The sequence below is a fragment of the Scyliorhinus canicula genome, chromosome 7 (genome assembly GCF_902713615.1).
Source record: "Scyliorhinus canicula chromosome 7, sScyCan1.1, whole genome shotgun sequence".
NCBI lineage: Eukaryota > Metazoa > Chordata > Chondrichthyes > Carcharhiniformes > Scyliorhinidae > Scyliorhinus > Scyliorhinus canicula.
This window is the reverse complement of record NC_052152.1, coordinates 28731-41064: the sequence shown is the minus strand read 5'-3', so window position 1 is coordinate 41064 and position 12334 is coordinate 28731. Positions and strand designations below refer to the sequence as shown.

The 12334-nt window shown below is 46.5% G+C and overlaps 1 protein-coding gene across 1 annotated transcript in view; it reads right to left on the bottom strand.

Moving 5' to 3' along the window:
• Positions 1-10092, bottom strand: part of LOC119968698 (ubiquitin-associated and SH3 domain-containing protein A-like) — a 231182-nt gene extending 221090 nt beyond the window's left edge. Inside the window, exons 1-2 of the mRNA XM_038801292.1 lie at positions 10025-10092; positions 1450-1503 (exon numbers count right to left, since the gene is read on the bottom strand). Of these exons, the coding sequence (XP_038657220.1) occupies positions 1450-1503; positions 10025-10047 (77 nt within the window). The 5' untranslated portion in view covers positions 10048-10092. The remainder of the gene's footprint in view (positions 1-1449; positions 1504-10024) is intronic.
• Between the last annotated feature and the right edge of the window lie 2242 nt (positions 10093-12334).

Below are 12334 nucleotides of genomic sequence, written 5' to 3'. Positions count from 1 at the left end.
ATCTTAGTGTCTGTGTGGTGTGTGAACAGATACAACATTCCAACACTGATCCTGGACAAGCTGAACCCGCACACCCACTGCTTTTTTTTTAACCAAGATTTGTTGTATGAGCAACTTTCATTTTTGTGAACAAGAATTACCTGCAATCCAGGATAATCTGGAGATAAGGGCCAGCTGTTAAAGTTTGTTTTCATTTATAATGTAGCAGCATTAACAATTAGAAAAGAACTCTTCCTAATTTTGCAGGAATGTAACTGGTGCAGTGTCTTTATCTTGTGTTGTGATATCTGATCACCCTATTTATAGTTTTGCAGAATTGTGGTGAGATCACATCATAGACGCTCTTAGATTAACTGTTGCAAAAATCAACGGTTGTTCATTACGCCCAGAAAAATGTAGTTAGCAAAAAACATCAAACATCAATTATACCTTTGCATTTCACTTGGGATATCAGGATCCAGTTCCAGGATTGTCTGATTGGAGAGGTAACACTGTCCACCCTTCCCAGAGCACCCCCCTCCCCACCTTTCTCCTTCCCTCGCCCCCCCCTCCTCCAATTCACTCCTTCCAATACCCCGTCCCTCTCTTGAAATTGACTCACTTCATTGAGTTCTTAAATCAGGGAATGGTTGATGATGTGCATATGGACTTTTAGAAAGCTTTTGATAAAGCATCACATAGTTCTTTTAGGAAACTTAAAGCCTATGGAGTGAAAGGCATTATGTTAGAGTGGGTAAAAACTTGGCTAAGGTACAGAGAGTGCTGGTCTAAGGTTGTTGATCAGATTGCATTGGTGGGATCAGTACTGGGAACACTGCTCTGTGCTGTCTCAGCTTTGCCTGTGATTGGACCATTTCTATGAATGGTGACACAGACTGGTTGGGCCAAATGTCCAGTCTGTCGTAACCTCTGCACATTTCTGCATACTAAATAGATGATTCCTTCCTGAAAAACTTCCAAATTCCTCCAGCTCCTCTGTAATTTCTCAAAAATGAACACTTCAGAAGTGGTTGGTTCAGCCTGCTCAGGTGTCAGAATGTAAACCTACTGATTCAAATTTAAATTTCACAAACATTATGAAACAAACCAGATGGGCAGCATGGTAGCACAGTGGTTAGCACTGTTGCTTCACAGCTCCAGGGTCCCAGGTTCGATTCCCGGCCTGGGTCACTGTCTGTGCAGAGTCTGCACGTCCTCCCCGTGTGTGCGTGGGTTTCCTCCGGGTGCTCCGGTTGCCTCCCACAAGTCCCGAAAGACGTGCGGGGTTAGGTGAATTGGACATTCTGAATTCTGCCTCTGTACCCAAACAGGCGCCGGAATGTGGTGACTAGGGGATTTTCACAGTAACTTCATTGCAATGTTAATGTAAGCCTACTTGTGGCAATAAAGATTATTATGATTATTAGATTTAGAATAAAAAACGTGTTCAGTAAACATCACGTCACTCACCAATCAGCAGCTTCTTGTGCAGTTCTTCCTCCAGTCGCAGATAAAGCTTTCTGTCTGCAGAGACACAGGTAAACCAGTAACTCACAAAGTCAGATATTAGGGGCAAAGTTTATCTCCATCACAGAGTGTGATCTGGAAGAGTGGATCCATGGAATGAAAGTTTGTCCTGTGGTTGATTTCCAGTCATGTGATCAAGGGAAACCATTACACCAGTAAGAAATAAGAAAAAGGACGAGCCGGCCAATCAACCGTTCCTGCTCACTCCTCCGCTCACTCAGAGTCTGCCTAATAGAACATAGAACGATACAGCGCAGTACAGGCCCTTCAGCCCTCAATGTTGCACCGACATGGAAAAAACTAAAGGCCATCTAACCTACACTATGCCCTTATCATCCATATGCTTATCCAATAAACTTTTAAATGCCCTCAATGTTGGCGAGTTCACTACTGTTGCAGGTAGGGCATTCCACGGCCTCCATCCGCGCGAGAAGGCTCTCACTGTCCACCCTATCTAACCCTCTGATCATTTTGTATGCCTCTATTAGGTCACCTCTTAACCTTCTTCTCTCTAACGAAAACAACCTCAAGTCCATCAGCCTTTCCTCATAAGATTTTCCCTCCATACCAGGCAACATCCTGGTGATCTTCTCCTTCAACATCATTTTGTGCATTATCCCCCTATCCCTTTATGTTGCTAATTTGTAGAAGTATGTTGATCTCTGTCTTGAGCATACTGAGTGACTCAGCTTCTACAGCCCTCTGGGTGAACAAATTCCTCTTCATCCCAGTCCTCAATGGCCTGCCTCTTATTCTGAGACAGTGGTCTCACCACACCCCCTCCCAGGCAAGAGAAATATCCTTTCTGCATCTGTGTTGTCAAAGAATTTTGTTTGATTGAATGAGATCACCTCTCATTCTCCTAAACCCCAGAGAATAAAGATCCAGTCTATTTAATCTTTCCTCATAGGACAATCCCTTCTCCCCAGAAATCTATTTGATGAACATTCACTGCACTCCCTCTATTACAAGTATATCTTTCCTTAGGTAAGTGGACCAAAACTGCACACAACACGCCAGGCGTAGTCTCACCAAGGCTCCATATAATTGAAATAAGACATCTCTACTCCTATCCTATATGCAACAAGTCCTGTGTGTCCTTGTCCACTAGACACTGAAGGTAAGCGTGCAGGTACAGCATGCAGCAAAGAAGGCAAATGGTCTTCATAGCGAGAGGATTCGAGTCTTGCTGCAATTATACAGGGCCTTGGTGAGGCTACACCTGGAATATTGTCTGCAGTTTTGGTCTCCTGATGTGAGGAAGGATGTTCTTTCGATAGAAGGAGTGGAGAGAACGTTTACCAGACTGATTCATGGATGGCAGGACCGCCATATGAGGAGAGATTGAGTCAGTTAGGATTAGTTCAGAAGACTGATGGGGGATCTCATAGAAACCTAGAAAATTCCAACAGGACTGGACAGGGTAAATGCAAGAAGAATGTTCCCAATGGAGGTGTCCAGAACCAGGGGTCACAGTCTGAGGATATGAGGTAAACCATTTAGGACCGAGATGAGGAGAAATTCTTTCACCCAGAGAAAGCCCATGGAATTTGCCACTACAGAAAGTAGTTGGGGCCAAAACATTGTATGTTTTCAAAAGGAATTAGATACAAGTCTTGGGACAAGTGAGACCAAAGGATATGGGAGGAAAGGTGGGAACAGGCTATAGAGTTGGATGATCAGCCATGATCACAATGACTGGCGGAGCAGGCTGAAAAGGCTGAATGACCGCCTCCTGCTCCTATTTTCTATGTTTCTATGCTCAAATCCCCTTGTAATCAAAGACAACATACTAAATATCTAAATTTCACAGCCCCCAAGGGCACAATTTCAGTGGGAGGTACATAAAATATGAAGGTCCCCAGCCCACCATCTTCTTACCCACCCATGAGCTGCTCCAGGTTACAGGTAGATGGGTAGATGCCATAATCAGCAGCCCACCCGCTATATTCAATGAATAGTGCAAGACCAATAGCTGACTGGGTTATTACACTGTCCACACCATTAGTCTGTTGGTGTGAGCAGGAGGCCGGGGGTGAGCAGGTCGGTTTTTAAGGTCCAGTTGAAAAAGGCGGAATCAATTGGGGTGTGCCTTTTGTGCATCAGAGGCACACAGGTCACCTTCATTCTTCACAGTCTTCCCACTAAAACCTACTTCCCCACCCCCCCCATTTTTCACCGTGCGTTCTCTGATCCCTCTCCAACCTAGAAGCCCAGGGCTGATCAATAAGGGGGTCAGAGGTTATGGGGAGAATGGGGATGAGAAAAATATCAGCCATGGTTGAATGGCGGAGAAGACTCGATGGGCTGAGTGGCCTAATTCTGCTTCTATGTCTTATGGTCTTATAGACTGATCCTTCTCTGGCAGCCATTATGTAACTTCCTGCTGCTCCTTCCAGTCCCAGCTGTGGCCAATACTGAGGTCTGGCACTGACAGAACTGCTAGAGCTTCTGGCCAATCAGATTATTCCTCTTGGTTCCACCAAAATAATTTCAAACTTAACTTTGTGGGCCTGTTTGGCAAAACGGATAATGTAGTAATCCACGGGAGGCATGAGTTCCATCACCACACCAATATTTATTTACAATAACGATATTACAGGAGCAGCTACAAACAGTGCTGCTAGCAGTCCAGTCAACTTAAGACTCTCACAAAGCCTACACAGGTGATTATATGGGCCCCCTCAATGAGCTATCATTGAGGGAGCTCATACTCCAATTGGCCAACCAATAAAGCCAATTGGAGTTCATTACACCCCTCCCCCCCAAGGTCCGAGGAATTCCTGCCAGCTGGCATTCCTCTGAGCTTCTTCCTGCTCCTCATGTCTGGGTCTGTCACCTCTGTGTCGTCCGCCGGGTCATTCTCCGAAGTGGGCGGGGTGTACCTTATAGGTGCCCGTCTTTTCCTTGACGACCTCCTTGGAAGTTGTTCTTCCTCCTCCTCGGGGAGAGGTGTCGCGGCGGCCTCGTCGAGTGTGTCCATCTCCAACTCTGATGACTGGATGATGGGGTCTGGAGAAATTGCTCGGGGCTGGGGTGTGGGTATCCTTTCCATCTGGGCTATCCCAGCTTGAGGCGGTCCTGCTTCGCCTGCCTCCAGGTGTGGTTCCGCTGCCCTTATTTGGTCTAGGTGTTTCTTCAGCACCTTACCACCTATTGAAACCTCATAGGATATGGGCCTTGTTTGGGACTCTACCGTGCCTTTGACCCACGTTGGTCATTCCCATAATTCTTGACCCAAACCAGTGCCCCCACCTGGAAATGTCTCTGCTGCCGACTATTATCATGCCCCCTGCGTTGGGCCTCCTGTTGTTTCTCCACTTTCCCCGTTAAATTTGGGAAAAGGAGACTCAGCCTCGTTCGCAGCCGCCTTCCCATTAAGAGTTCAGCTGGCGGTATGCCCGTTGTGGAATGCGGTGTGGTCCTGTAATCAAACAGCCAGCGGGAGAGCTTTGTGTCTATTGACGCTGCCGGCTGCTTCTTGAGTCCCGCTTTAAGTGTCTGGACCGCTCTCTCTGCCAGGCCGTTGGTCGCTGGATGGTAAGGGGCCGTTTTGATGTGACGGACTCCGTTTTCCTTCAGGAATTTCCCAAATTCCCCACTTGTGAATGCCGTTCCGTTGTCCGACACCAATACCTCCGGAAGTCTATGTGTTGTAAACGAGGCCCTGAGCTTTTCAATTGTCGATGCTGCGCTTGCCGTGTTTACCCGGTGGACGTCCAACCATTTGGAGTGGGCGTCCACTATCACCAAAAACATTGAGCCCATGAAAGGGCCGGCGTGGTCAATATGCAGGCGGGTCCACGGTCTGCCTGGCCATTCCCACGGGTGCAATGGCGCTGCTGGTGGCACTCTTTGCCCCTGTTGGCACTCCTGGCACCGACGTACCAAGGCTGCTATGTCTGTGTCCAAACCTGGCCACCAAACGTAGCTTCGAGCTAGCATCTTCATTTTAGACACCCCTGGGTGTCCGTGATGTAACTCAGTTAAGATTGCCTGACGGCCCTGAGCTGGGACAATTACCCGGGCTCCCCATAATAGGATACCGTCTTCTACGGTTATTTGGTCCCTTCTGCTCCAGTATGGGTGCATCTGGGGCTCCACTGGTCTTTCCAGTTCCCCTGTTAGCAGTAAATGCTTCATCTTGGCTAAAACTGAGTCTTTTTGCGTCCACAACCGAATATGTTGTGCGTCTACTGGTAGGGTGTCCAAAAAATTTAGAGTCATTACTGTCTCCTCTACTTTTGGTATTTGCGGCGGAGTGTCCGGGAGGGGAAGTCTGCTCAAAGCATCTGCATTTGCTACTCGCGTTCCCGGTCTGTGCTCCAGAATGTATCTATACACCGCCAGTAGCAACGCCCAGCGTTGGATTCTAGCTGATGCAATCGGGGGTATTGACTTGTCTTCTTTTAATAACCCTAATAACGGCTTATGGTCCGTCACTATGATGAATTTCCGCCCGTACAGATACTGGTGAAATTTTTTTACTGCGAATATCACCGCCAGTCCTTCCTTCTCGATTTGGGCGTACTTCCTCTAAGCCATCGCCAAGGTCCTCGAAGCATAGGCTGGCCGTTCTTCCCCATTCCTTCCTCTATGGGCTAAGACGGCTCCTACCCCATAGGGGGATGCATCACATGTGACCACCAACTCCTTCCTTGGGTCATAATGCTCTAGGACATTTTCGGATGACAGCTGTTCCTTAATGTCCCTAAATGCTCGGTTTTGACGGGTGGACCATTTCCATTCTTGCCCCTTGTTTGGTAGCTGGTGGAGGGGTTCTAGGATGGATGCCCTATTTTCAATAAATTTTCCATAATAGGTTACCAACCCTAGAAATGATCGTAACTCCTGGACCGTGGTGGGAGCTGGGGCTTCTTTTATTGCCCTTACTCTGTCTTCTAATGGATGTAAGCCTGACTCATCTACTCTATATCCCAGGTACGTCACTTGTGGGGCCAGAAAAACACATTTTTCCCTTTTTAGCCGTATGCCTGCCTTTGCGAAATGCCTGAGCACTTCCTCCAGGTTCCTTAAGTGTTCCCTGTTTAATTCCGTGATTAAGACATCGTCCAAATAAATCGCCACCTGCGGTAGTCCCTGCATAATATTTTCCATCGTACGCTGGAATATAGCGCAGGCTGATGACACTCCAAAAGGTAGCCTAGTATAACGAAAAAGGCCCTTCAGGGTGTTGATCGTAGCGAACTTCTGGGAGCCCTTGTCCAGTTTTAACTGCAGGTAGGCATGGCTCATGTCTAGTTTCATGAACAAAAGCCCACCTGCCAATTTGGCATATAGGTCGTCTATTTTTGGGATTGGGTATTTGTCCAGCAGTGCGTATTTGTTTACTGTCTGTTTGAAATCCCCACAGAGACGTATCGAGCCGTCTGGCTTCAAAATTGGTATCACCGGCGCTGCCCATTCCGAAAACTGTACTGGTCTGATAATGCCGTCGCGCCGTAACCTTTCTATTTCGTCATCTACTTTCTTCCTTAATGCAAAAGGTACCGACCTGGCCTTACAAAATTTCGGAAGGGCTTCTGGGTCCACGTGCAAAGTTGCTTTGGCGCCTATGATTTCCCCCAAACCTTCCTGGAAGACCTCCGGGTAGTTTTGGAGTACTCCACTCAACTGCCCGCTTCCACTCTGGAGAATTTTCATCCAATCTAATTTTAGGTCTTTCAGCCAGTTCCGTCCAATTAAGCTCGGTCCGGAGCCCTCCACTATCGTCAACGGTAATCTGAGCAATTGTTTCTCATATTCCACAGGTACATGAGTCGTGCCTAGAACTTCCAGGGGTTCCCCTGTGTAGGTTTTAAGTTTCGACGATGTTTTTGTTAGGGTTAGTGGCTGGAGTCCATCTTTGATTTTTCTAAATGCTGCCACTCCCATTACTGATACAGCCGCACCCGTGTCTATTTCCATTATTGTCGGCCGCCCGTTCACCCGTGGGGTAATCCTAATGGGTTCTGCTTTCTTCGTTGTAATATTATATAATTGTTCCCCTTCAGAGGAGGATGGGGCATCTAGGTTGTGTACTTCCCTGCGTCCCCACCTGCTATTCCTCTTTTGCCACCTCCTTCTAGGGTTTCTGTCGTTGTTACCCCACTCTGTCTGGTGCCAGAAACGGTCCTTCTCTGTTGGGGGAGCCTCAGCCGGTACGTCCCTGTCTCCAGTTAGTCCTGGCAGACTTGGGGGCAGTTCTGGGGTTTTCCTTTTTCCCTCTATTCCTCAGGTTTTTCCTGAGAGTGGCTATCTGGTAGCAGGACCCGTTGTGGTAGTCCCTCTCACAGGTATCTACCTCCATTGGCATGCCCTGTAGTTCCTGCGCCCCACTTGCTGCCTTTTCTAGGGACAGTGCGAGCTGTAACGCCTGCCTGCAGTCTAGCTCCGTTTCCGCCAACAGGCGTTTCTGTATTGTGAAGTCGTTTATACCACACACTAACCGGTCCCGAAGCATTTCATTTAGCGTCGGGCTGAACTCACATTTTTCCGCCAGCCTTCTCAGGCGGGTCAAGAAATTTGTGGCTGACTCCCTGTCTTCCCGCTTTGCTGTGTAGAATCTGTACCTATACAAAATGAGGGGTGGTTTTGGGTCGTAGTGCTCTTTCACCAATTCCGTTACTTCTTGGAAAGTTTTCGTGTCCGGCGCATCGGGATAAGTCAGACTACGTATAATGGCGAAAGCGGAGGGTCCGCAAGCCGACAGCAGGATAAGCTGTCTCCTTTCGTCTGTCAGTATATCATTTGCCCGGAAGAAGTAACACATTCTCTCCATATACTGGGACCAGTCCTCAATAGCCGGGTCGAATGCCTCTAACCTCCCAAAAAACGGCATTTTTAAAATGGCAAGGCTTACCCTCCGAGTGCGGCAGCTGGTCTCCGCAAAATTCGTAGTTTACCTCGTCGCCACTGTAGTAATCCACGGGAGGCAGGAGTTCCGTCACCACACCAATATTTATTTACAATAATGATATTACAGGAGCAGCTACAAACAGTGCTGCTAGCAGTCCAGTCAACTTAAGACTCTCACAAAGCCTACACAGGTGATTATATGGGCCCCCTCAATGAGCTATCATTGAGGGAGCTCATACTCCAATTGGCCAACCAATAAAGCCAATTGGAGTTCATTACAGATAATAATTTGCATATTAAAGAGGCAGATTGAATTATTTCAGCAATACAAGCTGAATTTAAAATGGTCATGGTTCACGTGATAACACATTGTTCTCCTTACCAATAACCGTTCACCCCTTATCTCAGATACTGTCCTGAAAAATCTGACCAGCTAAGTTATATTGCTCCTCTCGACCAGCACATCATTACATTCAGTCCCATATATTGCAACAGTAACTACACTTTGGGGCTACATTGTTGATTGTGAAGGTCTTTGGAACCTCCTACGCTCACAAAAGGTGTTCAGGAAATGAAAGTTCTTTCTTTAATATTCCAGATGTGACTTTGTTGTCAACTTGATTTTGTTTTTGTTTTTATACATAAAGCCACAAACTCTCTGAGCAATGTTCTGGCCAAAGTATTAAATATAGCTTGCTTTGAAAATGTGAGGTACTTGTTTTGCAAAGTCTGATCCACGGTTCCCCGATGCGAGAATTATTTTACAATCGGCAGGTGCAGAATTAAAAGCATTTCTTTCAGAAACAAAGTTTGTTTTGAACTCTCAGTGTGGAAATCTCTAAATAAATGGCCTGGGAGATGGTGAAAGTTATCTAATTGTTCCATTTAACTATTGGCCCAAGTATTACCCCTTCATTCATCACTGTTTAGATGAAGCTTTTGGGTTTTCTAATTATGGCATTGAAGGTTTGTTATTACCAGAATAAAATAAATGAACTGAAAAAACTCCTCCATAAATGTGTCTAACTCTTAATCATATTGTAGCTTATTAGTTCATTAAACAGCTGCTATGTCACAGTCAATATTACTCTCAGAGAAATACAAAGATATTACACAGAGAAGGCCATTTGGCCTACATGTCTGTGCTAGCTCTTTGAAGGAGCTACCCAATTAAGTGCCCCCTGCCTTTTGTCCAGAGTTCTTTCCCCCTTCAAGTATTTATCCAATTGTCTTTTGAAATTTATTTTTGAACCTGCTTCTCCTGCCCTCTCATGCAGCACACTGCAGATCCCGGGCAGGATTCTCCGTCTGTTCACGGCAGCGGAATTCTCGGGTCCTGCTGCAGAGAATCGGAGGTTTGGCGGATTGCCAGATTCTTCATCCTCACCAGCAGCAGCACCGGGACAGATAATCCCAGCCCACAATTTACTGCCTAACAAAAATTCTCTCTATCTCACCTCGGGTTCTTTTGCTAATTGACATAAACCTGTGTTCACTGGTTACTAATTCTCTAATCTCACTAAAATCTTGAACAATTAAAGCCATTTCTGAACATTTTTGTAAAAACAGCTGTCAAATCTTTTATAAGTTCCAGATCCAATGGATGAAGAATCCAACCATCAGTAAAGTAAATTTAAAAAGTTACGGTCCAATTACTTACGCTAAATGTTCTGGATAACCCATGGAAAGAATGGATTCCAGCAAGGAGAAGGTGCTTCTACATTTTAACTGAGCGGAGTACCCTGCATGTAGCTCTGCCTTACTCTCCGCCATCTCACAGCTTCTTCAACAGCACAAGTAGGTTGCACTCAAACCTCAAACACCCATATGACCTTTTTGACAGATGGCTTCCTGTCAGTGCTGCTAAAGTTTACCCACCATAAGCGATGATAATTTGCACAAAATGTTGGAAAGATTGTTATATTATAAAGAGCAATAATTTCAGTTTGATCTTTTAATTTTGCAGTTTATAAACTATTTTGTTGATATTTATATAAATTTGATACAAAATGTGAACCAAACATTTTAATTTAGTGCAACTATGCAAAAGTGTAAAAGGAATTTGTAGCTTGGTAGGTCACAGGCTTTTATTCATTCTGGGGATATGAGTTTTGCAGGGTTGACATGTATTGTACATCGCCAGTTACTCTAAGATGTTACTGGTGGGTGGTGGGTGCCTGGAACGCCTTACCAACGGAGGTGGTAGAGGCGGGCACGATAGCATCATTTAAGATGCATCTAGACAGATATATGAACGGGCGGGGAACAGAGGGAAGTAGACCTTGGAAAATAGGAGACAGGTTGAGATAAAGGATCTGGATCGGCGCAGGCTGGGAGGGCCGAAGGGCCTGTTCCTGTGCTGTAATTTTCTTTGTTCTTTGTTCTATAACTGAGTGTTTTAACAGATTGCTTCAGAAAGAAGAGCCACCACATAGAAAAGAAAAAGAATAACATTTTAATATCCAGTGTGTAAGTATTTGAGGCGCGATGTGGAGTCAGTGTTGTGGGAAGTACAGGTGACTTTGGACGAATGGTTCCCCAAAGGTCACCACCATTGAGGGTGTTTCTTATATTCTGTCTCAGTTTTGACAGAGTCTCAATGATAGAGATTGATCACAGACATTGGTCAAAGTTAAGGGGAGAGTTTTGTTCTATAGGTTAGAGTATAAATTGCCTCATGAAAAAGTATTTAGTTTTTATATTCTTTCACAGGTTAAGGATATCCCTGGCTGGGCCAATATTTGTTGCCCATCCCTAAGTGCCTTTGAGAAGTTGGTGGTGAACCATCTTCTTCAGCCGCTGCAGTCCATGTGATATAGACACGCCCTCAGAGTTGGTAGGGAGGGAGTTCCAGGATCTATTATTTCTGTATTTTGGGCCTACCAGAATGATACAATATGTATTAATGATTTTAATGATTCTTATAGAGCCTGATATCTTTCAAAAATCAATTTGAACTCCCAGTGCTGATTAGCTGAGGGTGACACAAGGGGCAGGATTCTCTGACCCCTCCCGCTGGGTCGGAGAACCGCCGGTCGGCAGCCGCTAGCAGCGGCAATTCTCCGTATCGTGATGGGCCAAGTGGCCGCCCGTTTTCGGCGGGTCACGTCGGCGTATGTTACGACAGGTCCTTACCCGCGTGACCTGGCTCCGTGGGCGGACTCCAGGGTCCTCGGGGGGATCTGGCCCCAGGGGTTGCCCCCATGGTGGCCTGGCCCACGATCGGAACTCACTGATCCATGGGCGGACCTCTGCCATGGGAGCAGTCTATTCCTCCGCGCCGGCTGGCGTACTGGTCCACGATGGCAAGCACACGCTGGCACTCCTGCGAATGCGCCAACTCATGCCGGCCAGTGGAGGCCCTTCGGCGCCGGTTAGTGTGGCGCCAAGCCACTTCCACGCCGGCCGGCGCCGCACAAATCACTCCGGCACTGGCCCCTCAAGGTGCGAGGATTCCGCATCTTCGGAGCGGCCCAATGCTGGAGTGGTTCACACCACTCCTTCACGCCGGAGTTGCCCGGCCCGCCGGTTTCCGAAGAATCCCACCCATGATATCACAGTTTGAGAATTGTACTGGAACATATATTCTAAAAGCAACATTGATTAAGCTGTTTGGATGGTGTTTGGATAAGCAACTTCCAAACCTGGAACCTCTACCATCTCCAAGGCCAAGGGCAACAGGTGTAGATAAACACGACCACCTGCAATTTCCCCTCCAAACCACACACCAATATATCATCATTGCTTCACTGTCGATAGGTCATGATCCTGGAACTCCCTCCTTAACAGTTCTGAGGGTGTACCTGTACCATATGGACTATAGCGGCTCATAAAGGTGGTTCACCACGACCTTCTCAAAGGTAATTAAGGACGGTCAACAAATGCTGGCCCTGTCAAGGATATTCTAATTCTGTGAAACAATAAAAAAATTGCTTTTTCAGGAGGCAATTCATGCAGGACAAAACTCTCC